The sequence below is a fragment of the Canis lupus genome, chromosome 8 (assembly GCF_003254725.2).
Source record: "Canis lupus dingo isolate Sandy chromosome 8, ASM325472v2, whole genome shotgun sequence".
Lineage (NCBI taxonomy): Eukaryota > Metazoa > Chordata > Mammalia > Carnivora > Canidae > Canis > Canis lupus.
This window is the reverse complement of record NC_064250.1, coordinates 41,191,820-41,218,150: the sequence shown is the minus strand read 5'-3', so window position 1 is coordinate 41,218,150 and position 26,331 is coordinate 41,191,820. Positions and strand designations below refer to the sequence as shown.

General features: G+C 34.2%; 1 protein-coding gene across 16 annotated transcripts in view; it reads right to left on the bottom strand.

The window, feature by feature from the left end:
* Positions 1–26,331, bottom strand: part of GPHN (gephyrin) — a 634,768-nt gene that overhangs the window by 91,485 nt on the left and 516,952 nt on the right. For all 16 annotated transcript variants that reach the window (XM_025444205.3, XM_025444210.3, XM_025444207.3 and 13 more), the window contains 2 exons: positions 22,331–22,468; positions 3,238–3,330 (listed from right to left, as the gene is read on the bottom strand). In XM_025444205.3, coding sequence (XP_025299990.1) covers positions 3,238–3,330; positions 22,331–22,468 — 231 coding nt within the window. The remainder of the gene's footprint in view (positions 1–3,237; positions 3,331–22,330; positions 22,469–26,331) is intronic.

Below are 26,331 nucleotides of genomic sequence, written 5' to 3'. Positions count from 1 at the left end.
AATGTAAAAAAGAAAAATTTAAAATTTACCCAAGTGGCAAGGATTTGTCTTACATCCTTCTAGAATTGCTTGTTATATATGGTTCTCAAAATAATTAGTGGCATTTTCAGATGTTTCCCTCTTTCTAAATCATCCCTGTAAAATAAATTCTGAAAGGATAAGCCTTTTGAATTGAAAAGTTTCAAGAAAGCTGAACTTGGGATGTGAAGTACTTTTGCCTTTATTAACATCTCCAAAGAAACTCCAAAGAAACTGTGAGACAAAAGCTCTACAGCAAGGTGGAAATGCATCAGTGCATTTCTTAATCAGTGTGAAGGGAGAAATAACTCTTCAAAAATATTAATAAAAATAACTCTTCAAAAATATTAATAAAAATATAGTATTGATCTTAATTGGTAACATGCTACTTTCATTTTCTTTTACCTTTCAAATTCATTCTGGGAGAGGTTGATTTTTAAGACTTTAGCCTGTCACTTTGCCCAGCTGCCAGTACCAAAAATAAATCTCTACCTTCCTCTTTTACAAAACAAAACAAACAAAAAAGCCACACACTCCATCCTGAATGCAGCTTTAGGTTTATTAGGTTATAGGTCTTCCTATTATATCATCATTGCTTGATTCCTGCCTTCTTTAAACTCTATTCTTTCTTGCCTTCTTTTTTTTTTTTAAGCTGTTCCTATTTCTTATTTGCTTAGTTACTTTTTACTGTCTTGATTTTTTTCAACCCACATACCTTAAAGCAAGTGATCCTCCAACTGGTTTGGAGTTTTATGCCACATGTTTCTGAAGGATACTGGCTAATGCTTAGTGATCCCAGAGCAAGTTAGCAACCTCTTTACACCTACAGGGTTAGCAATGTTCACAGGTGCCACTGGTTATTACTGGAAGGCCTACGGCAAAGGCAGAGGAGAAGAAAAAAGGGACAATAACGGGAGTGGGGGAAAGGAATGGGAGTAAAGGAAGACGGGGTGGAGAGAAGAAGGTACACAAAGTAGAGTGGTAGAGAGCCACAACAGCACAAGGATATTCTTTACCAAACACTGCCTGTGGGCGGTGTTCTAACACTGACGAGACTAGGATCATGCCTCTGCTCACAGATGGCTTTTGCTACCTTAATTATGATGTTGGTATATATACAAAGGCATAGCAAACATTCCCACTTTTGAGATATAACCATATCAAAATGGTTATCTGTTATGCATTATGTCTCTGTTATATATTCTGTATCTTAAGAGATAGCAACACTAGCAACACTTCACAGGAAAAAAATAATATGAAAGAGCTACATAATAGTCTGTTGAATGTCTCATATTGTGAGATGTTAGATGTTTTTTATTTGTGTGTGTGAAATAACTAAAAATACCACCATTTCAAAACAAAAGAATAAATAAGATTCCAGATGGTAATTTTATATAAAATTTCTTTGGTAGATTCTACATTACCAGAAAAGGCTCTTTTAAGGCTCATGTAGGCTAATTACTCTTTTGGCAACTAGAAAAACTAAGAGCAATAGTTTCTTTTTATTGAGCTGCTGCTATCTCATGCAACAACACAACACAGAACAACATTCTGTTTGAGAATATTATTCTTTGTATTAACAAGAATGTAAAAAAATAGACTTTCTTATCCCTTTCGTATTTCATTTGCTAACATTGTTTATTCTACTCTGGAAGTAAGAATTCTTTTACATTTTACAGTAATCTTATATGGCTACCAATTATAAGTTCAAAACAGAACTAACATTTCAATTGGAGAACAAGAAACAAGAAGAGCCAATGAGGTTATTAGAAGACTGAAATAATTTTCTTTCTGGACAATATTCATTATAATGAGCACTGTAGAAGGAACAAATTTGGAAGAAAAAAATCCTAAAAGCCACGAGGGATTTGTTATTCATGTTTTCAGGAATACTCTAAATTTAGTGAGATCAAGCTGAATGACGTGCATCCAAGATAGTATCCCTGAGAAAGAATATACTAGTAGGAATTAACCTCTCCACCACTATATTTATGTAGAATAGGAGAGTAACAATTCAGATAAATGTTAACCTTTTTTTCAGAGATGGTCTAAGAAAATGTGTTTTATAAAAATGATAGTGATAACAATAGTTACCATTATCAAGCATTTTATAAAATAATTATTGAGTGCTTGTTTTTGGTGCCAGATATTTTACTAAGGCTTTCTATGGTCTCATTTAATCCACACAACTTGTTGGGGTAAGTATGACTATAGTTATCATCATTTTACAGATGAGACAACTGAAGCTCAAAAACTTTGAGTAATTTGCTCAAAGTTACATAGATGGAACAAGTACTGGGACCCAGATCACTCCTACTTTGCTTTTCAAAGCCCATAACCACAACCATTTGCTATATTGCCTCCAACACAAAAAGACATTGCTAAGAGAAAGTGATGGAACATGGAGGAGATTAGTGAGTATATTTAATTATAAAAATGAAATAATTTAATGACTAGATAGAGTAAAAAGAACAACAAGTAAGAGATTCCATAAAGAACCATTAAAAAGGAACTGGCCTTCTTATCAGCTCTGATAAGCTGGGAAATGTTTTTAGACATTTCTTCAGTGATATTAGCCTTGAGCTAATAACCAATAATAGTTTCTAAGTAATTCCATTGCATTTTCAGTTTGGGTTCTGAGATTAGACTTTAAGCAGGCAATTGCTGTTCAGTATTTGCTTTCAACCTTTATGCATTCTGAGGCAACTCCAAAGGTATGAGTTGCGTGTACCACCTAAGGTTTCAAAGCTTTTGAAATCTAGCTCTTAAAGGGAATTAGAGGTTTCCCTTATACTTGCTTTTTATGCTTTTATTGATGTTTGAGTTTAAAGCAGAAGAAAAGCCCACCCTACATGATCCTTTGTTCTGGGAATCTGCTCTTCTTTCTTGGACCACATAGATGTTTTCAACTGGAAAACACAGAGAAAACTTCCAGACCAAGACTGTGCTACCTGACATATATGTAAAGGTCAAAAGAATGAATTATGGTACAATATTTCTATCAGTTTCTTCATATTTATTTGTCAACAAGCATTTTAAAGTAACAATAGTACTTTCACTGGAAACTTTTAATCCAGATTGTTATCTGTGAATAAAATTATTTTAATAACCAAGTAGGAAACAAATATAAAACTCATTGGGTGCCTAGGCTGAGCCAAAAATCGGAAGAAAAAAAATACAGTGTGAGTATGATGATACTCAAAAATCAAAAACATTTACCTCGGACAGCATAGCCATCTTTTACAGATGCTGGAAAGGGGGGTAGGTTGTCTTTTGCATATACATCTTGAGCAAGGACTCGCCCCATTCCATCTGAAAAAAGAGAAAATAAGAATAATATCAATGTGGAGAGCAATGGCAGGCAGTCATAAACAAGGTGGGTAAGTATGTCTGTCTGGCGAGGCCTATATATGGGCTCAGTCAGACCCCCTGATTTCTATCTCAAGGAGTTGGAGACAGAAGGAAGACACGTATCCTTGTGTTTGAAATGAAAGATTAGATTCAATTAATAGCTATGCTTACAGAGATTATTTGAATATGAGCAGCTACACAGTCATCAAAGATGTGTTCAATTTGTTGTGTCGTTAATCCTTTAACTACCCAAAGATGACTTTCTTTAAAAAGCCAATTTTTGAACATTTTCATATTTGTTGATCCAGTAATTTCACTTCTAGAAATCTATCCTAAGAAAACAGATAAATCTCTATGCACATGTTTATTTTTAGTGGCTTACATTAGCGAGGATAGTAAAGAAATAAAAAGATCAATAATATAGAAATTACATAGACAATGATCTATCCTTATGATAAAATACTATCATATTAATGCAGGTTAATGTAATATTCATGAAGAATATTCATTGACCAGGAAAATTCTTAAGACACATATTTAAAATACATGCAGAACTGTATATGTAGTATATAATGTGTACATGCCAATAGAAAAAGATGAGAAGGGCATGCATATATGAAAATATAAAGCATTTGTTATGTTAGTATGTTAAAATTATGTATGATTTTTATTTCCTTTGTTATACTTTCTGAAAATTTCCAAATTTTTTATAATGATCAAATGCCATTTTTAAACTAAGAAAGTTTTCCTTAAGAGGAGAAACGTAAACAAAAGGAATTTTAGCCTTTGCTTTTGGCTTTTAATAAAATTCTAACAAAATTTACCCTAAAAAAATTAGTGATTATAAATAAGCAGAAGACCAGTAACCTGTCTTGTGAAAGGACTATTCAAACTACTCTGGATGTTTTACCATTTTCAGCTAAAGCCTAGGAATTTGAGCTAGAATAAAAGTTTCAAGAGTCATGATCAATTTCTTAAGTCTTCTAATCAGAATCTGTCTTAATTATTATTACTATTTCAAAGAGGCAAAATAATAATAAATAGAAGGTGGAGAAGAAAGAAGAGGGGAAGGAAAAAAAAATCAAGCTTGTCTCCAAAGACTATAAGTAATACAGGATTTGATTTACATGAGATGTTCATATAATTTAGAACACTCCATTATTTCCAGAGTTGGATGGGTGTCTTTGTGTGTTTTTTGTTTTTGACTTTGTCCTTCTTGCCACCTAAGGCCTCTGATTTCCAGATCCCAGAACCTAGAAGAAGTAAGTACAGAGAAATTTTTAATTTAACTCTGATCAATACTGATAGTGTTATTAACTCTTTCCTTTTAGGGAGGTGATAGCTGAATTGGAAGGGTGAATTTCTTAGCAGATTCTAGCTTCAGATATTCCTAGAGGGTTGTAGCTATTCTGGAGCTATCCTGGAGCTATGGACTTGTATTTAGTAAGACCAGGGAAGTGGTAAAACCAGAGAGTCTAGTTTGGATTCACTTATACAATATTAACTCCCAAACAAACCTGAAACTATAAAGTAATCCCTGATGGGGTTAGCCCCATAGCATTTGCCCAGGAACACAATAAACTCCCTGGGGCTTCCTGCCTGGAACTAATCTGGCCTGGGGTAGTTCATGAAAATGTAAACTACCCTAGCTCAGCTCCTAAAACAATGACTTTGCTGGAGTTTTGAATAGCTTAGTAGTAGTAGCAGTTAATCAAAGATAGCACAAGGAAATTAAGCATAAATTTCCAGTTATAAAATAACTGGTTTTCCTGGGTCTTCGGCTCACAGGTGGCATATCATGAGACTTTTCAGCATCCATAATCATGTGAGTCAATTCCTCACAATAAATATCATCATAATATAGATATATATCCTATGGGTTCTGTTTCTCTGAGAACCCTAACTAATACAAATGGAATAGAATAGTCCAGAAATAAACTTTTGTTCATACAGTCAAGTGATCTTCAATAAGGGTCAAATGGTCTTCAATGGGGAAAGGACAGTCTTTTCAACAAATGGTGGTGTTGGGAAAACTGGATATCCACATACAAAGAATGAAGTTGGACTCTTACACCATGTATAAAAATTACTCAAAATGGAGTAAAGAACTAAATATAAAACCTAAAACTATAACATTCTTAAAAGAAAAGATAGAAAAAAAAAGAAAAGATAGAGGACAACTTTATGATATTGGATTTGGCAGTGATTTTTTTTATAATGGTGATGAACAGATAAAATGTTTTATTTTTTCAAATATTTTCTGATTTTATAATGAAACATTTCTCCTAACAATGTAAGTAGGCCTCAGTTTTTTTTTTAAGTTTTTATTTAAATTCCAGTTAGTTACACAGTTATATTACACAATGTAATATTAGTTTCAAGTGTATAATATAGTGATTCAATATTCCCATACATCACCTGATGCTCATCATCACAAATGCACTCCTTCATTTCCTTCACCTATTTAACCCACTCCCCTACCCACCTCTCTTCTGGTAGCCATCTAGTTTGTTTTCTATGTTAAGAGTCTATTTCTTGGTTTTGGCAATGATTTCTTGAGTATGACACTGAAGGCACAGGCAACTAAAGGAAACAGACAAATGGAGCTACATCACACTTAAAAACTTTTGTGCATCACTGCTGGGTATTTATCCCCAAAATACAAAAACACTAGTTCAAAGGGATACATGTACCTCTATGTTTATTGCAGCATTATTTATAATAGCCAAATTATGCAAGCAGTCCAAGTGTCTACCAACAGATGAATGGATAAAGATGTGGTGTATATTACAATGTATACAATGGAATATTATTCAGTCATAAAAAGAATGAAATCTTGCCATTTTCAACAACATGGATGGAGCTAGAGAGTATAATGCTAAGCGAAGTAAGTCAGCTAGAAAAAGACAAATACCATATGATTTCATTCATACGTGGAATTTAAGAAACAAAACAAATGAACAATGGAAAAAAAAAAGAGAGACACACACCAAGAAAGACTCTTAACTATACAGAACAAACTGAAGGTTACCAGAGGGGAGGTGGGTAGAAGGATGGGTAAGATAGGTGATGGTGATGGGGATTAAAGAGTACACTTATCATGATGAGCACTGAGTAATGTATAGAATTAATGAATCATTATGTTGTACACCTGAAACTAATATAACACTATGTGTTAACTGTACTGGAATTAAAACCAAAAAAAACTAAAAGAAAAGATTATATAGGAAAAAAAAGTTTTGTGCATTAAAAGACACAATCAACAGAGTGAAAAGGCAATCTATGGAATGGGAGAATATAGTCGCAAATCATATATCTGATAGGTAATGTCTTGAATATATAAAGAACTTTTATAGGGCAGCCCGGGTGGCTCAGCAGTTTAGCGCCGCCATCAGCTCAGGGTTTGATCCTGGAGAACGGGATCGAGTCCCATGTCGGGCTCTCTGCATGGGGCCTGCTTCTCCCTCTGCCTGTGTCTCTCATGAATAAACAAATAAAGTCTTAAAAAAATAAAAAAATAAAGAACTTCTATAACTCAATAACAAAAAGATCAAATAACACAATTAAAAGTGGGCAAAATATCTGAACAGACGTTTCTCCAAAAAATGATATACAAATAGTCGACAACATTTGAGAAGATGCTCAACATCATTAATCATTAGAAAAATGAAAATAAAAACCCAATGAGCTATCACCTCACTCCCATTAGGATGGCTATTATAAAAACAAAACAAAACAAAGCAGAAACTAACAAGTTTTGAGGAGAATGTGGAGAAACTGGAACCCTGTACACTCTTGGTAGAATTGTAAAATAGTGCAACCACCACTGAAAATCAGAAGGTTCCTGAAAAAATTAAAAATAGAAATAGCATATGGTCCATCAATTCTACTTCTGGATATGTAACCAAAAGAGTTGAAAGCAGCATCTCAAAGAAACATTTTCACACTCATGTTCATAGTAGCACTATTCATAATAGTAAAGAGGTGGAAGCAGCCCAAATGTTCATCAATGGATGAACGGATAAACAAAGTGTGGTGTACATATTTATAAACTGTCACATGATACAACATGCATAGACCTTGAGGACATTATGCTAAGTAAAATAAATCAGCCACAAAAAGATAAATAGTGCATAATTCCACTTATATGAGATATATAAAGTAGTCAAATTCTTAGCAACAGAAAGTAGAATGGTGGTTACTAGGGGCTGGGATGAGAGGAAAAAGGGAGTTGTCTAATGGGTATAGAGTTTCAGATATCCAGTATGAAAAAGTTCTGGAGATATGTTTCACAACAGTGTGAATGTACTTAATGCCACAGAATTATACAATTAATAATGGTTAAGATGATAAGTTTTATGTTAATGTGGTTTTTATTGCAATAAAAAAATGAATGAGGTACTGATACATATTACAACATGGATGGATCCTGAAAATACTATGCTAGGTAGAAGAATATAGTCCAAAAGACCACATGTTGTATGATCCCACTCTATGAAATGTTCAGAATAGGTAAATTTACAGTAGAAAGTACACTGGTAGTTACCAAGGGCTGAATGGGGGTGATGAAGGGTTAGGAGGAGGATGAGAGCTAGCAAGGTTTAGGATTCTTGTGAGGTGATGAAAACATTCTAAAATTGACTGTGGTGGTGGCTGTACATATCTGTGAATATACTAAAAGCCCTGAACTATATACTTTAAGTGGGTGAATAGCATATGAGTTATATCTCAAAGGGCAATGGTAATAGCTTTTATAAAAGAATAAGAATATTTATCTCATTTTAGCATATAACTATATTTAGAAAACCCAAGAAAAGTCATTATTTGTAGCACACATATACCATCTGGTCTTTATGGACTTCCAAATATCATGGAAAGAAAAATAACATTTTTCATCTGGAAAGAAATGCTTCACATTTAATTAAGGTTACTAATATAAATTTAATAATAAATAGAATTAAGCCAGCTTTTTATTTTGGACTCATGTTAAATACAAGAGTTGTTATTTTTTTTTAAAGATTTTATTTATTTATTCATGACAGACACAGAGAGAGATTGGCAGAGACACAAGCAGAGGGAGAAGCAGGCTCCACGCAGGGAGTCCAACGTGGGACTCGATCTCGGTCCCAGGTCTCTAGGATCACACTCTGGGCTGAAGGCAGCGCCAAACCGCTGGGCCACAGGGCTGTCCAAGGGTATGTATTTATTTATTTATTTATAAGATTTTATTTTTACTTACTCATGAGAGAGAGAGAGAAAGAGAGAGAGAGAGAGAGAGAGAGAGAGAGAGAGGCAGAGAGAGAGGCAGAGACACAGGGAGAAACAGGCAGAGGGAGAAGCATGCTCCATGCAGGAAGCCCGAGGCGGGACTCGTCTCCGGGATCACGCCTTGCACTGAAGGCGGCGCTAAACCGCGGAGCCGCCTGGGCTGCCCAGGGTTATTATTTTTAAGATAAATTTGATCCCTACTGGATTAATTCTGATTTTGAATGTGGTATCAAGTTAAGATCAGAGATTAAGTTTCTTCAAAGACAAAAAAACATGCATTACCTCAAGTTTTGGTCTAAAAGCCTAGGGCAAGGAAAGGATTGGGAGAAAAATATGCAAATGATTGAAAAATGGTCCGGGCTACAGTTGGCAGAAATATAAGAAAAAAGAAGGAATATATGTCAGATATACCTCTCAGCTACACAAGCAACTATATCCATATCTTGTAGTAGGGTTAAGGACTAAACAAACAATGGATAGCTCTTTCAAAGAGTAAATATTAGACTTATTCATTGTCTGACCGAATGATTTGGTAACTTAAAGAGTACATAGCAGTGCTGCAAACGACGTGGGACATTCCTACATACACTTATCTACAGTTAAACCACCCCTTCTCTTTGCCTATAGGTGGATCCTCAGTATCGGTGTTGAATAAACTTTGAGCATGTGATTTTAGAGAGCCTCAGCCTTCAAGCTTGGATGGAACCAGGCAGCACTAACTTCTCAATTAGATAGTATGACTGTTTTAAGTTTATAATTTGCTAGAGAAAGCTAAAGCTGTGAGAGCTAAAGGTCTTACTAAAAGATAAAATTTCAGGAAAATATGAGCAAAATTCCTTTTTCCCAGTCTCCAAACCAATGAGAGCCCCACTTATATTAAGTAAAAGACAGCTTCCACAATATATAATTAATATGCTTTCTTAGGAATATTTGATAGTGTGAGTTTATAGCTCTTCATAGTCTCCACTGAGAATTTCAGTTATAGAAAGTTAGACAGTATGCCAAGAAGCTATTGTTCTGCTATGAGAATCTGAGAATGTTATGTCCATTCTGTTCTATATTTTCCCACACACAATATTCTCTAAGTTCTGTGTAATACAGAATTAAATTTGATGAAGATAACAATAAATGCATATTTCTAGATTCTGTGGAGATAAAAAATCTTAAATGTAGGGCTATGTATCTTTGGGGACCCTTGTCTATATATATACAATTAAGTGATCTCAAGAGATTGATAAAAAGAAAGGACTGGAAAAGAGTGGCTGATGATCTATACTGTTTTGTGTAGTATGCTCACTTGTGCTACAAGAAGACAGTGATGGCGTGCTTGGTTAAAAGGTGATAGAATCCTTATGTTGTTAGCAAGATACTCATATATATATAAGTTAGCTCCCCACATGATGACAGTCATTAACAAACTCTCTACCCTTTGGGGTGCTAGCTTTTTTACACTGGGATGACTGGCCTAAAAAATATCTTCAGAAAGAGTTTACAGATTCAGACAGTTGACACTGGACATATATAGAAAGAAATAAAAAGAGTTATTTATAAAGTTGAGTATGATTTGTAAGAACTGAATCCAAACGTAGTCTCTAAATGGTAAAAGTAAAATATTTAATTTATTTGGTTGGGGATTTATTCTGGTTCAGATAATGCTTTTTTTCTTACTGTCTAAAGTAGGATGTTAGGATACCCGAGTGGCTTTTGGATATAGGAGTTCTAAGAAGGCTTTGGAAGAAGTCAAGGGGAAACTCTTGACTTCAGTGGTCCAAGAAATGGACTTCTTATCCTCATTTTAGGTAACTAAGACACTATCAGTTTTTCGAATCAAGAGTTTAGGACGAATGTGGTAGGTAACAGAAAGCTGAAAAGAAAAGATACTACCTAAGACTTCCCCATACAAAACAAGGATATAAGTCAGTTTGCTGATGATTATACATTCTTCAAAAGTTTAACTTCATTGTGACAGCATTGATACTGCAACATTTAAAAACTACCATCTCTTCCAATCTATATGAGAAGCTACAAAGACTACTTTGACTTAATAGCTATCCATTGTGTTCACCAAAACACTTGAGAAGGCAGTCTTGGTACATATACTTCCTCAGGCCAAATGACTATTGGTAGGAACAATGTTAGGGGTAGGGATTAAGAGGAAAGGTGAATGTAACATATGCAGATTTGGGTTGTTACCACATTAAAAAAAAAAAAACCAACTTAAAATGAATATAGCATATTCAGAATACTTCATGATTATTTAACAGACACTAAATATTTAACCCTCAAGCCTATTCTAATAAAATTTTTTCTCCACATCTGCATTGTACATGAAAGACTAGACATTATAGATCTCATTTATGCATTACAGCTTTCATTTGTGAAAGTTTCATATGTATAAACTGAAAGGGGTGAATGATTGAGAAGTGAATATCCCTTTATTTGTTTATTTTTAAGATTTTATTTATTTATTCATGAGAGACAGAGAGAGACACAGGCAGAGGGAGAAGCAGGCTTCACGCAGGGAGCCCGCCGCGGAACTCGATCCCGGATCCCCAGGATCATGCCCTGGGCTGAAGGCGGCACTAAACCACTGAGCCACCCGGGCTGCCCTGAATATCCCTTTAATGAAAACAAGTAAATTAATTATTCTCTAGTTACTCTAGAATAAAGAATAAACCATAGAATAAAGAAAACCCATAACTCATGGTTATGGAATAGTATAATAAAAATTTCTATGCTTTTAAAATACATAGCTTGTTCAAAGTGGCATTATGTTGTATATTTGTATTTTTCCATCTAGGGATGACTCATTACCTGCCAGTGTGATGAGTAAAGAATTACATTATGGTTCTTATGTCATAAAATAAAAAAGAAGCTTTGTGCCAAGTTATAGAGTTTGGAATAACTGCAAATGTTATGATTACCAGAAATGATTGTCATGGTATAGCAACACAAAAAGATGCAATGCAATTGGTAATAAATCAATTTTTAAGTTGTGTTATGGTTTCATTATGTCTATTTTATTATTGAGTACCATAAACTGTATCTTTGTTACGTATATTATTTTCTACATATAAAATATTAAGTTTTAAAAATAGCAACTGTGTAACTGTAAAAAGTATTTTTTTTTTTTTTTGTAAAAAGTATTTAACTTGTCTAGAATAAGAAATTTTTTAGGGAAGTACTTTTAAAAAAAATGTTCTTAAGGTTACAGAAAATGTTTCAATTAAGAGTAAGTGCTTACTTCTTTTAGTATTTAATGACGGAAACCTTGCCAAACCCAGGTCAAATAAATAGAGTGTCACTGATAAACGGGTAGCATTTACGTCCAAAGGGTCACGGTTTGGTATAAACAAATAAACAAAATTTTCTTTCTATAGTTTGAACAATTTAAACTTTTCTTTATTACTAATTACTTAATCACTGTCTCATAAATTGTCAAATGCTCCACAGAAAATAAAGCTTTTAATCTAATTTCCATAATTTTGAATTACATATCCTAGTATCCTAAAAATAATTCCAAGCTTTTTCAACATTGGTTCTATATTAGGATATTATAGTGGTTATTAAAAGAAAGGGAAAAGGTAACATGCAAGAAGTATTTTATAAAAAGAAAAAAAAGCATGATAAAATAAAGCTCTTACATGTAATGCAAGAAGACATAAATAACAAAAGTGCCAAGTATGATACTGACTTGGAAAACTACTGGTGGCTTATTTCAATATGGCTAAAATCAAAGTAAGGAAATTAGTAAGGCATTATAGTTTCAAGACTCAATAGTATCACTGAATCAATGCTGCTTCCAAATGATAAACAAAATGTTAATTTATTATTATTATTCTTTTTTAAAGATTCTATTCATTTATTCATGAGAGACACAGAGAGAGGCAGAGACACATGCAGGAGGAGGAGAAGCAGGCTCCCCCTGCAGGGAGCCTGATGCAGGATTCAATCCCAGGACTCCAGGATCATGCCCTGAGCTGAAGTCACATGCCCAACCACTGAGCCACCCAAGGCATCCCCTAGATGATTATTTTTCATTTAGCAAGTTAACGAAGGACATCAGGATTCTGTAGAAAAGGAGTTTCTAGAAACAGAGATATAAGATTTTTAACCATTTAAATAAATTATATTTTCAGAAAAAACAATTAAAAATTGCAAATCTGTTTCATTCTTATACACATTCAGATACATTACAAAAAGCACTGTTGATTTTAAGAAAATCCTTGTGTCTCAGATTTTCTTCCTATGCTTTTATCTCACAATTAAATTAAAGATTATTTTGTTTTTTCTGATGCAAAGCCCATGCTGCTTGGGGTCAGTTGAACACCTGCCAGGAAAAGTCTTTACCTGACCAAACAGTCAAAAAGGTGCTCTGAGCATAAGTTAATCAATCCAAACTTAAAACACAAAGCTATTGTCAAGTTTTTATTCCTGGCTATTCTCTTGCTGGTACTGGCAAATCTTTTCTGGCCACTTAAGTTTTAAGTTTGTCTCTTTTCATTTGTACTAATTTTCTTTCCCTTAGTTTGGAAAAATCTTGTATATTTACAAGAATTTTTATAATTCTACTAATATATTAATTACGAATAGAAATGAGTTCTCACTTCTAAAAGTGATAGCTTTCTTTCAAATTTTGATCACTGTAGGAATAAAATATTTTGATGCTTCCTTCTTAAAAATTTTCTAACAAAAAATTTTCTGCTTTTGTTCCATTTTAACGGAAACATATTCTGAATCCTAACTTAATGGTATTAATATATATTATGGCACTTTAAAGTAGATACTGAAAAAAAGAATGCTAAATAAATTATGCAAATAAAGTATGTATATTTAAAATGTGAAAAGATAATGAGATATCCAAAAAGAATGGGAAACTAAGAATAATATTTAAAGACCGTATCTTGTTTTAACCTTAGATATATTCAATAAAAGCTGAGTAAATCAATTTAAAAATCATATTAAAATTTCTTCTAAGGTTTTTTTTGATTAAATTATTATTGAATTATTTTCTATCGAAATTGCTTAAAGTGAGATATATTTATAATATACCTTACGTAAGAAAAGAGGATACTTATATGGAAATATATGATGGTATGCATAGAAGGAAGTATGAAATAGGAAGATTAGTCCGTCTGCTTGCAACATTGGGTTAATTAGGCCGATGTTATACGTCTGATTCCTATGTGAATTAATTTTACTCAATTATATAACTATAAAAATAACACCCCCACGCAAAGAGGCATTGTGAATATCGTGATAAGAGCACACATATGGTATATCCACAATACTGGGGGGCAAAAAAAGCACCTGAGAGCACACAGATAATAGACTGGCAATATAATTATAATCTTTGGATATGAAAAACAGCATAATTTTCTAGACATTATGATTACACACACATACACACACATACATACATCACAAATATATAGATAGGGATATTCATATTTGAGGAATGCAGGGAGAAATATAAAGGGAATGATGTAATCAGAACCATAAATTTAATGATATGTACATATTTTATTTTATTTTATTTTATTTTATTTTATTTTATATGTACACATTTTAAAGGTGTAATGAAATTTATGGACTAAAGAACCTAAAGAGATGAGACTATCTGAAGGGAATTATAAATGAATTCAAATGGCCACACTGATGGAAAAACCTACAGCAAATGCCACTATAGATCAATCCCCAGGAGATATCTTCAGGTAAATAGGATTATCCCAGGTGAAGACCTTACTGGAGGCAGTAATTGGATAATGAAAATACATGCTTTCACTTGAAATATTTGAACTATCTCAATTCTCTGCTTTAATTTTATAAAACTCAACCAGAGATAAGCAGAAAAACAGTGAAAATTGTTTAGGTAAATTTTCTAATGAGATAGGAAGCACAGGTCTGAATGACCTGGATGGATGGAATGTAAATCTGATTACAACAAACCACACAGGGATCCAGAGATTGTTAATGTGGATCAACAAATGCAGCTGAGCCATGGAATTCTAGCTTTGATTTTGTAATTTACAAATGCTAAGGCCATGATCTTAGAATTCCAACATGGAGATGGAAGGGAAGGGAATCAGTTACTAAATTCCAAATATGACAGCTTAGAAAAACTAGATGATTTATATATACTATTATCTCAATAGAACTTCACAATGACTTTACGTACACATGATTTCTATTTTTAATGTATGAGGGAAATGATCCTCGTAGCTTGCTCAACATCTCTTAGACACTTAAAAAGTAAAGCAAGGTAAATATTAAGTATGTTTAATGGCAAAGCTCCTTTCAGTACACCTTACTTTCTTTTTCCTTATATTCTCAGAGCCTCTGAACTGTCAGGAGGAGTTAATGAATTCCTAGCATGACTTGTGACCACTTTGGTTAGAATCATGTATAGCTTGGAATCAGGAGCTTCTGCATTTCTTCTAGAGGGCAGTGAATTTCTGCTTTAGATTACCACCTGAATTAGGCAGTTATTTAACTATTAAGTTAGAGACAGGGAGAAAGTCCCTTTGGTGTGGTCAGCAATCTAAAAGAGATATTTCCCTGTCTCAAACTTCTTCCAATAGGAAAGCTTTAAGGTTCCTTGACTAGAAAAAAACAAAGAACCCAAGTCGGAAATGCTGAAATCTTTGGTCACGTAATTTCTTTCCTCTCCTCTCCTCTCCTCCCCTCCCCTCCCCTCCCGTCCTCTTCTTTTCTTTGTTTCTTTTTCTTTTCTTTCTTTCTTTCTTTCTTTCTTTCTTTCTTTCTTTCTTTCTTTCTTTCTTTCTTTCTTTCTTTCTTTTTCTTTCCTTCCTTCCTTCCTTCTTCTTTTTTTTTTTTTAAGATTTCACCTATCCATTCATGAGAGACAGAGAGAGAGAGAGAGAGGCAAAGACCTAGGCAGAGGGAGAAGCAGGCTCCCTGTGGGGAGCCCGATGCAGGACTCAATCCCAGGACCCTGAGACCGTGACTCGAGTCAAAGGCAGCTGTTCAACCACTGAGCTACCCATGTGCCCCTGGTCATGTAATCTTAAATAAGAAAGCCTAGAGCTTGTAATCTAAAATAATACTACTAAAAAAGCAGAATTATTTCTATTGAAAGCTCAAGTTTTTCCAGTGTTAACTGAAAGGGACTGGGAATAACAGGGAATGGGTCTGAATATTTTAATCTGCCTTACTCAAAGTAGCTGCTGCCATACCAAGTATAAAGTTGTAATTTATTCATGTCATGCATTTTACAAGCAAAGAGGGTGAATCACATATGGTAGTCTTACAAATGCTACCATCTATTGTTATGCCAGGTATGCCTCTCCCAAGAAACAAAAGAAAAGCATTTATGGTGGAGCATAAGGCCTTAAAGGCCTTACTTGCAGATAGGAGCTGAAAATAGTACATATGCTAAAGAATAGATCAGAGGCAACAGAAAATCCATCTGCAGCCCAAACAGATTAAAACAAACAGTACACATACATGCACATCTAGGCACTTGTTTTAGAAGAATAATTTTCATATTGATTTGAGATGTAGTATAGGGTAGTTGAATGAGGAACAGACTAGAAGTCAAGAATCCTAGGTTATAGCATAGGTTTCAATCATAATCCTGTGTCCAATAATAAGAACATTATTACACTTCTTTGGTTTTCAATTCCCTCATCTTTAGAATAAGAGAGACTACATGATCTCTAAAATACCTACTTTCTGTAATAGTCTAAGTATTTCATGTTTTATACTCTAAAAAAATCCTTCATAGAGTTTACCCCATGTCTCTAATTTTGACAGCAATCACTTCTAGCATTTCTGTACATGTTTATCCTTAGTTTTCTGGAACTATTGTTGATTCTTCTCAGACAAAAAAAAATTTTTTTAGAGATGTTACAGTTACTAACTGCTTCACAGATTCAGTGGTTCTGGACATTTCTTAGAAAACATGGGGTCTCCTCTTAGGTTTCTCTAACTGTAGGTGTCAGAATTTGCATAGGCAAAATATTTAGAATTTCAGAGAACAGTAAAGGCTGATCAGTCCCCACTCCCCATACTTTTTTTACTCAGTGATTGAAAGATGAAATTCAGTAAGTTAGAGGTGCATCTAGTAGAAATAAAAATGACCTATGTAGGTTCTGGATTAAAGATCAAATCAGCCACAGCATTCCCTTTAAGCCAAAGCAATCCAGAGCAAGGCTCAAATTCTCTTCAATTCTGTGAAGGCTGAGACAGGTGAGGAGGCTGCAGAAGAAAAGTCTAAAAACTAATACAGGCTGGTTCATGACGTTTAAGGAAAGAAGCCGTCTCCATAACATCAAAGTGCAAGGTGAAGCAGCAAGTGCTGATGGAAAAGCTGCAACAAGTTATCCAGAAGATCCAGCTAAGATAATTAAGGAAGGTGGCTGCACTAAACAAGAGGTTTTCAGTGTAGACTAAACAGCTTTCTATTGGAAGGAGATGCCATCTAGAACCTTCATAGCTAGAGAGGAGAAGTCAATGCCTGGCTTCAAAGCTTCAAAGGACAGCCTGACTCTCTTGTTAGGGGCTAACATTGCTGGAAACTTTCAGTGGATGTCAGGGCTCAGGGGCCATTCTAAAAATCCTAGGTCTCTTAAGAATTATAGGTAATAATTACCTATGCTCTATGATTGGGACAACAAAGCCTGGAAGACAGCACCTTGGATTATTACCTGGAATAATATGAATATTTTAAGCCCACTGTTACAAGCTACTGCTCGGAAGAAAAGATTTCTTTCAAATATTACTGCTTACGATAAGGCACCTGGTCACCCAAGAACTCTGATGGAGATGTACAATGGGATTAATGTTGTTTTAATGCCTGTTAGCACATCCATTCTGCAGCCCATAGATCAAGGAGTAATTTGACTTTCAAGTCTTATTATTTAAGAAATACATTTCATAAGGCTATAGTTGCCATAGATAGAATTCCTCTAATGGATCTGGGCAAAGTAAATTGAAAACCTTTTGGGAAGGATTCATTATTCTCAATGTCACTAAAAACATTTGTGATTTGTAGGAAGAGGTAAAAATATTGACATTAACAGGAGCTTGGAAGAAGTTGATTCCAACCCTCTTAGATGACTTTGACGGGTTTGAAACTTCAGTGGAGGACATAACTACAGATATGGTGGAGATAGCAAGCGAACTAGAATTCGAAGTAGAACTTGAAGATGTGACTAAACTGCTGCAATCTAATATAAGACTTTACGAGGGATTGCTTCTTATGGATGAGCAAAGGAAGTGCTTTTTTAAAAAAATTTAGATTTTATTTATTTATTCATGAGAGACACAGAGACAGAGGCAGAGACAGAGGTTCCATGCAGGAAGCCCAGTGTGGGACTCGATCCCAGGACCGTGGTATCATGCCCTGAGACCAAGGCAGATGCTCAACCGCTGAGCCACTCAGGCACCCCAAGAAAGTGGTTTCTTGTGATGGAATCTACTCCTGGTAAAGATACTATGAAGGTTGTTGAGATGACAACAAATGATTTAGATTATTACATAAACTTAGTTGATAAAGAAATGCAGGTATGAGAGGATTGACTCCAGTTTTGAAAGAAGTTTTGCTGTAGGTAAAATGCCATCAAACAGCATCACTTGCTAAGAGAAATTGTTCATGAAATGAAGAGTCGTTGATGCAGCAAACTTAATTGCTGTCTTATTTTAAGAAATTATCACAGCCATCCCGACCTTCATCAACCACCACTCTGATCAGTAGGCAGCCATCAACACTGAAGCAAGACCCTCCAACAGCAAAAAGATTATGACTTGCTTAAAGCTCAAATGATGGTTAGCATTTTTTTCAGCAGTATTTTTTAAAGTTTTTATTTAAATTCTAATAACATATAGTGTAATATTAGTTTCAGGAGAGCAGTAAAGGTTTTTAAAATATTTTATTTATTTATTTGAGATACAGAGAGAGCAAGAGCACGCTGGCAAGACAGCTTAAGTAGGTGAGGGGTAGAGAGAGAAGCCGATTCTTTGCTGAGCAGGGAGTCTCCATGCAGGGCTCAATCCCATGGCCTCAGGACCACAACCTGAGCGAAAGGCAGATACCCAACTGACTGAGCCACCCAAGTGCTCTAGTAAAGTATTTTTTAAAATTAAGATATGTACTTTCTTTTATAGACATAATGTTATTGCACATTTAACAGAGTTTGTATAGCATAAACACATTTTTTATATGTAGTGGAAAAGTGAAAATTCATTTTACTTGCTTTATTGCAATATTTACTTATATGTAGTGCTCTGGAATACCTGCAATATCTCTGAGGTATGTCTGTACTTTCACATATATTGGTGAATGGATTGGATCTTTATGAATCTAATAATCCGGGAAGTTAATAATAAAGATCTGAACTAAATCAATAGCAGTGGGGATGGAGAACAAGGGATGGATTTCAGAGGATGTAGAGGTAAAGAAAATAAGTTTAGTATTGGTCATGTTACATTTCTTAGCAGCAGGTATACCTTTGGTGTAGGAGTCTGGAGCTCAGGTAAGGTCTGGGAAGTGATACAGAACTAGAAATTGCATAGTATTTGAAATGCATGAGGTTATCTGAAGTAAATGTAGAAGATCTGAAAAGGACCAAAGACAAAAACTCTAAAGAAAGTTTACATTCAAGGAATTGAAGAAGGAAAGCAAGCCTACAAGAGCCAATAAAGGAGACAAGTACTTTATTATCTACCTGTCTCTGTCCTATGCGATAGTGAAATCCATGAGGCAGGCATTTCATTTTATTCATCTTTTATATCCAGGACCTAATATAGTACCTGACATTTAACAGATGTTTAGTAAATATTTGTTGAACAAACTGAGTATGTTTCTATATATAGTATTATTTCTTAAATACCTAACTAAAGTGCTTGGAAGGTTTAATTATAATACCCTTTTGCATTAAAAATTGATCCAACTCGAAGGTTGAATGCAAAGCTCACTATTATTTTTCATCATCATGGGTGGAAACATCCATGAAGAGTTTGCTTACTTATGAGTGACAACTGATTTAAAGAATAAACGAAGGGGAAACAAGCACATAAAGGGAAAAGAGAATCCATCTGACAGCATTTTTTTTCCTAAAAGAAAAATAAAAATGGTCATTTTCAATTCTGTTTTTTTCCTTAGAACGACTGAAATTCCTATTTAAATGTGACTTTGGTATACACAGTGCACCCAAAGGACTGATGTTAAGGGAAACTACCTTGAAATTATCACAAGCCAGGGATGGTTAACTTATTTTCATAATAAGTAAAGTATTTATTCATATTTTCTGAAAATATCTTGGTGTTGATATAAAAAATAACTGAATATTTTGCTTTCAATAGTACAAAGAAACATATTTCATTATAATTGCTTTCTGAAATCACATAGTTAATTGCTGACTAATTCCCCACTCCAATTTCTAAATCTTTATTTTCTTTAATGAGAAGTACAACAAAAATGAAAGAAAAGGTTTCAGCCTAATGATATATACATACCTAAAAGAATATAACTCAAAGATGTGTAACTATATAAAAACAACTTTTGTCTAAGTAGGGCAAGGACTAAAGAGCCTGAATTGGGCATTTAATGTTTCACTAGTGTTAGACCTTTTAAAAAAAGTTTTATTTATTTAATCTCTACATCCCACATGGGGAATGAACTCACAATCCCAAGATCAAGAGTTGCATCCCCTGAATGAGCCAGTCAGGTGCCCCATAGGTCTTTTATCATAAGTTGTTATGTTTTCTATGATTATTTTTTATATTTTAATACTGAGAGAAGAGCACTATCATGTAGTAAAAAGAAGAATGTAAATCTTGAGCTTTAATCCTATTCCTTTTCTGTAGCTCTGAGTGTGAGTTTCTTTGCAGAAAAATTATGGTGTTTGTATAGATGCTCTCTAATGTTCATTGAAGTTTGAATATTTTATACTTCATGAATGAAGTCTTTTATTTGTAAAATCAATCCTTTTGTGTTTATCTACATAACAAAAAAATTAAGAAACTACATTTTATTTAAATTGCACTAAAACTTCTATGCTGAATTTTTAGAAAGGAAAATGGTTGATTAAAAACTGAAAACACTGAGGAATACTACCTTTCCACAGGCTGCCTTCATGTGCTATTAATCTAAGAGTTTATATCTTCTCATTGGAAATGAGAAGATGGATGAAGTAGAAAAACTAGGTTAGACTGATTGCTCAGCTAGGTCAGACTGGTTGCTCAGTAAACAATGGATGAATTAATACAGTTTTTACATTTTACATTTAAAAATATGTTTTTCACAAAGGAAAACATGGTTAGAAGACGCATTTATTATCTCCCATTTCTGACAAAACAGACATCAGGCAGACTCAGAGTTAACTATTTTTCTCACTTAGTGCTGATAATCCTTTCTATTTTTTTAAGATTTAAGTCTTTTAAAAAAGATGTAATTATTTATTTGAGAGACAGAGAGTGAGTGAATGGCAGAGGGAGAGATAATTCTCAAGTAGACTCCCTGCTGATCACAGAACTTGATGTAGGGCTCAATCCCAGGATCCTGAGATTATGACCTGAGCCAAAATCAAAAGTTGGACACTTAACTGACCAAGTTACCCTGGTGCTCCTATTTTATTTATTTGAGAGAGAGAGAAAGAGCAAGAGTGAGAGAGAGCGAGCATGAGCAGGAGGGGCAGAGGGAGAAGGAGAGAGAATCTCAAAGAGACTCCATGCTGAGCATAGAGCCTGAGGCAGGACTTGATCTGAAACCCTTAGATCATGACCTGAGCTGAAACCAAGGGTTGAACACCCAACCAACTTGCCACCCAGGTGCCCTTGATAATCCTTTTTTTTTTTTTTTTAAGATTTTTTATTTATTTATCCGAGAGAGATTGAGAGAGAGAGAGAGGCAGAGACACAGGCAGAGGGAGAAGCAGACTCCATGCAGGGAGCCCGACATGAGACTCAATCCCAGGTCTCCAGGATCGTGCTGCTGGCTGAAGGCGGCACTAAACCTCTGAGCCACTTGGGCTGCCCGATAATCCTTTCTTTAGTTTAGAGTATTGGTATTTTTTTTTTTTTTTTTTTTTTTTTTAGAGTATTGGTATTTTGATGGACAGGGTAAACACAGTTGATTATTTTCCTTCTTTTTTTATTTTTATTTATTTTATTTTATTTTATTTTTTTAATTTTTATTTATTTATGATAGTCACACACACAGAGAGAGAGAGAGGTGCAGAGACATAGGCAGAGGGAGAAGCAGGCTCCATGCACCGGGAGCCTGATGTGGGATTCGATCCCAGGTCTCCAGGATCGCGCCCTGGGCCAAAGGCAGGCGCTAAACCGCTGCACCACCCAGGGATCCCATCCTTCTTTATTTTTAATGAAAAAAAAAATTTCATCTGGAAAGAAAGAACTGCTTCACATTTAATTAAGATTATTAATATAAATTTAATATTATAAATAATTCATCAGCTTTTTATTTTGGACCCATGGGGTCCAAATACAGGAGTTGCAATTTTTAAGGTAAATTTGATCCCGACTGGATTAGCTCCATTAAGACTGATCTTAGAGTTGAGTAGAAATAAGCAAAAGAAGGAAAAAGAATGATGATAATAATTGTGATAATGGTTAATAACCTTTCTCCTTCAGGAAAACCATGTATTAATATTATATGAATCTTACTTGGAAAAAAATGTAAAGAAAAGGCAATGGGCAAATATAACCATACCTCGGTAGTTGATGATTTCTGTCCCAAGCACCGGAGTCATCTCCAGAACTGTGATGAAGGCTTTGTCCATAGATGTTAGAGGAAACGGAGACATGCGGTGTCTTCTAGCCACCTTGGTGATATCAACAGCACTGTGACCTAAACAGGAAGATAATTAACTAAGACTATGATGCTGAAACAGTGACAAAAAAGTGGGAATGTCTTATAAATATCATAAATTCTCATTTTCATATGTCTGTAAATGAACATTGCAAGGTGAGAAATTTTCTCTTGCTTCCAAAATTTAGCCTGCTTTGGTGGAACATTAAATCAAGTCAGCAATGTTACATCATGTGTCAAAACTTGGTGAAATTTTTTTATTTTTATTAAAGATTTATTTATTTATTCATGATAGACAGAGAGAGAGAGAGGCAGAGACACAGGCAGAGGGAGAAGCAGGCTCCATGCCGGGAGCCTGATGCGGGACTCGATCCAGCGGGACTCCAGGATCCCCTCGCAGGCGCCCCTCTGAGCCACCCAGGGATCCCCAAAACTTAGTGAAATTTAATGATGTTATTGGATAATCCTTTTAAGTGCCTACTGTGCATTGTGGCACTGTTTTAATTAATCTTCACAACAACCTTATGGGGAGGCATTATTATTATCTTTATTTACAGAGGAGGTTTATATATCTTGGCCTAAATCACAGAGCTATTAATAGCAGAGACTCAAACCGGGGTAGTATGGCTTCAGAGTCTATGTCCTTAACCACAAACTAAACATTGAACACTTAGTGCGCTAGTCAGTAAAATGAAATACCCAAACTTGAATTTATTTAGGATTTCAAAGGAAATTTTCTTTTTTTAGAAAAGTCACAGGAAAAGATTATTTAGCTACTCACTCCTTACTCACTCCCCTTCAGGGCATTAATGTTACCCATACACTAAATTTATTTTATCTCCAATTCCCTACTTTCAACTCTAGATTTACATGTCATCCAAACAGCTGGTGGATAAGAATATGCATCTCCAAACTTATAAATTATCCAACATGTTCAAAATCAAACTCTTAATTCTCCTATCCTTCTGTCTTACCCTTATGATGTTTTGTTCTCTTGTAATTTCCATCTCAGAAAACAGCATTGCCATCATGAAAGATTTAATTACTAATGGCAATGTCTGTGATGTACAAGGCCTTCAAAGGGACACAGAAAGAACAAATGGAGTCCTTTCTACTAAGTAGAGTAACTAAGGATCTTTGTCATATAGCAGTAACCCTTTTCTTATGGCATGACCATGTGAAATGAGCTATTTATACCAATGAAATTATCTTTCCCAATTCAAATGCATCTTTTTCAATCTGACAATTCCTTTTTTTTTTCAATATGACAATTCTTAATATACAATGTTTAATCTTGGCTTGAAAATCCATTCTTTAAATTAGAAGTAAATGAAAAGATGCTTTCAAATGATAGAACAAAATATAATAGAAACAAGATATTCGGACAGGCTCTTCTTGATTAAATTAAAATTCTCAAGAAGTAACTTTACACCTCAAAACAACCAAACTGCCTAAAGTGTAAATCATTATTCATTCCTTGGATATAAAGAAAATCTCAAGGAAGGGGCTTGTTCTGCCCTATTAAGAACACTGCCGTTATTTATCATTGTATTTGAGACTTGAATTCCTTCTATTTCTACTTTCTGGATATTTGAGAGGAAAAAACCACCTAAAATAATGAATAGTTTTCCTAGGAAACCTAAGAGTGAAAATGTTGGTTTGTTCAGGTTAAATGGTGAGGACCTTTGGTGATTCAAAGGATGTGTGGTTCATATACATAAGCACTGACTTTTTCATATGTCTCTCAAATTAAGAGAAATCAAGTTCAAAGCCTAAGGAAACATTAGCAATGGTGGAGTTCGTAGGCTTAGGATGACGTATCTGACAGTTTATGTAACTGAAAATACTTTTTCATATTGTTTTCTACTTAATACTCTTGTTTTCTACTTATTTATCTAAGATAATGAGCCCCACAGCATTTCTGACAAAACCTAGAAAACATGGTTGAAAGGATTGTGTTATTTTTTACGGCAGTATAAGAAATATTAAAGGAAAATACTCTTGAGATTTTGTGCATCAAGATTATAAAACAGCATTGTTATGAAATGTTTGCTCTATAATTTATATGCACAATCACCCATGGGATAAAATAAAATTCCTTAGATTAACATATAAAATGCTTCCTTTTCAGCCTCATCACTCACTACTCCATTAGAAAACTGACAATTTGTAGATATTAGAATATACCATACTATTTCATATTTTTCTGTCTTAGAAAAATGACACTTAGATGTTCACTTTGCCCAGAATGAAATTTCTCTTATCTTCTTAAGAAATTATTATTCTTCCTTCACAACTTTCTCCTGTAAGGAAGTAATCAAATAATGATGGAATATGCTCAAAAGGGACTGGACAAACCTGGGACAATTTAAGCATCATAGTAAATTAGGATAGTAATAGATAATATAATCCATTTAATAAAAGTAAGAATCTATTAATATATAAATTCTTCCTTACAGCAGAATGCCAACTGATGAATGAAGAAATGTTTGAATTAGAAAGTCATCACTTGGCAACTATCATAGTAAGGATTGGTTCAGGCAAAAATCATTAATGGATAAATAAAACTAAAAGGTAAAAATCTGAAGACAATGTATTTGTGTATTTCACTATATAGCCTCATAAAATTTGTATTGACTACAAAGCAAAATAGTAATTTTAGAATGGAGAAACCTGGCAAATAGCATCTTAACCAAGTGACCAAAGTTAGTATCACCAGTAATAGGACAAAATGACATCACAAACCTCTTGATATTATACATGGAGAAGGATACAACATCATATATGAGGTGTCTCTAACAAAAATGCATAACCTGAAACAAACCATCAGGAAATATCAGAAAAGTCTAAATTTGAGGAACATTCTATAAAGTAACTGACCAATGCTAAGGTCATGAAAAACACCCCTCACCCCCTACACACACATTAAGGAATTGCTCCAGATAAAGGAGCCTAAAGGCACATAGTTGCTAAAAGTAATGCATGACTCTGGATTGGATCCCAGATCAGAAGAAGAAAGTTTTTTCCTTTTACTATCAAGAATATTATTAGAAAAAGTGGCAAAATGTAATTTGAATAAGTATATAATAGTATTATGGCAAGGTTCATTTCCTGGTTTTGGTAATTGTATCATGGTTATGTAAGGGACTATTTTTTCTTTCTTTTCTCCTTTTTTAAAATAAAGGAAATATATATTTGAAGTATTTATAGGTAAAGAAGCATCATGCCTACAATTTACTCACAAGCAATTCCAGAAAATAACTCTATTAATATATAGAAATGACCAAGCAATTGTGGCAAGATGCTAACATTTGGGAGAATTTGGGTGAAAGGTATATAAGAATTCTTTGTTGCAACCTTTCTGAAGTTTGAAATTATTTCAAAATAAAAAAAACAAAAAAACCCTTCTTTTGGTAGTTTGTCCTTTATGAAGCAATATATAACCATTCCCTTTTTCCCTCCTGCACTGAGGCACTATGAACTATATTCTACCTTAGGATTCTCATTACATACTGTATTAACAACATATCTTACAGTAATTATACACACACACACACACACACACACACACACACACATACACACACACATGCATACTTTCTTAGCTAGATTTTCAGCTCTTTGAGAAAGGAAAAAGTATCTTAATGTCAAAGACCAAGAATGCTATGCACACAGTGGTCACAAAGAAAATTTTTGTTGGATAAGGTCTTAAATGCTTGATTTTAATCACTCTAGAATATATAACTTGATAAAGAAGATGAACTGAGAGATAAACACTACATATAATTTCAAACATTATTCTGGTCAATGATTTCAATTTTCCTTTTACTTGAATTGTCCATTTTAAAAAATAATTGCAAACATTCATTAATAATAAGTTGAAACTATGTTTTTCCTCTTTA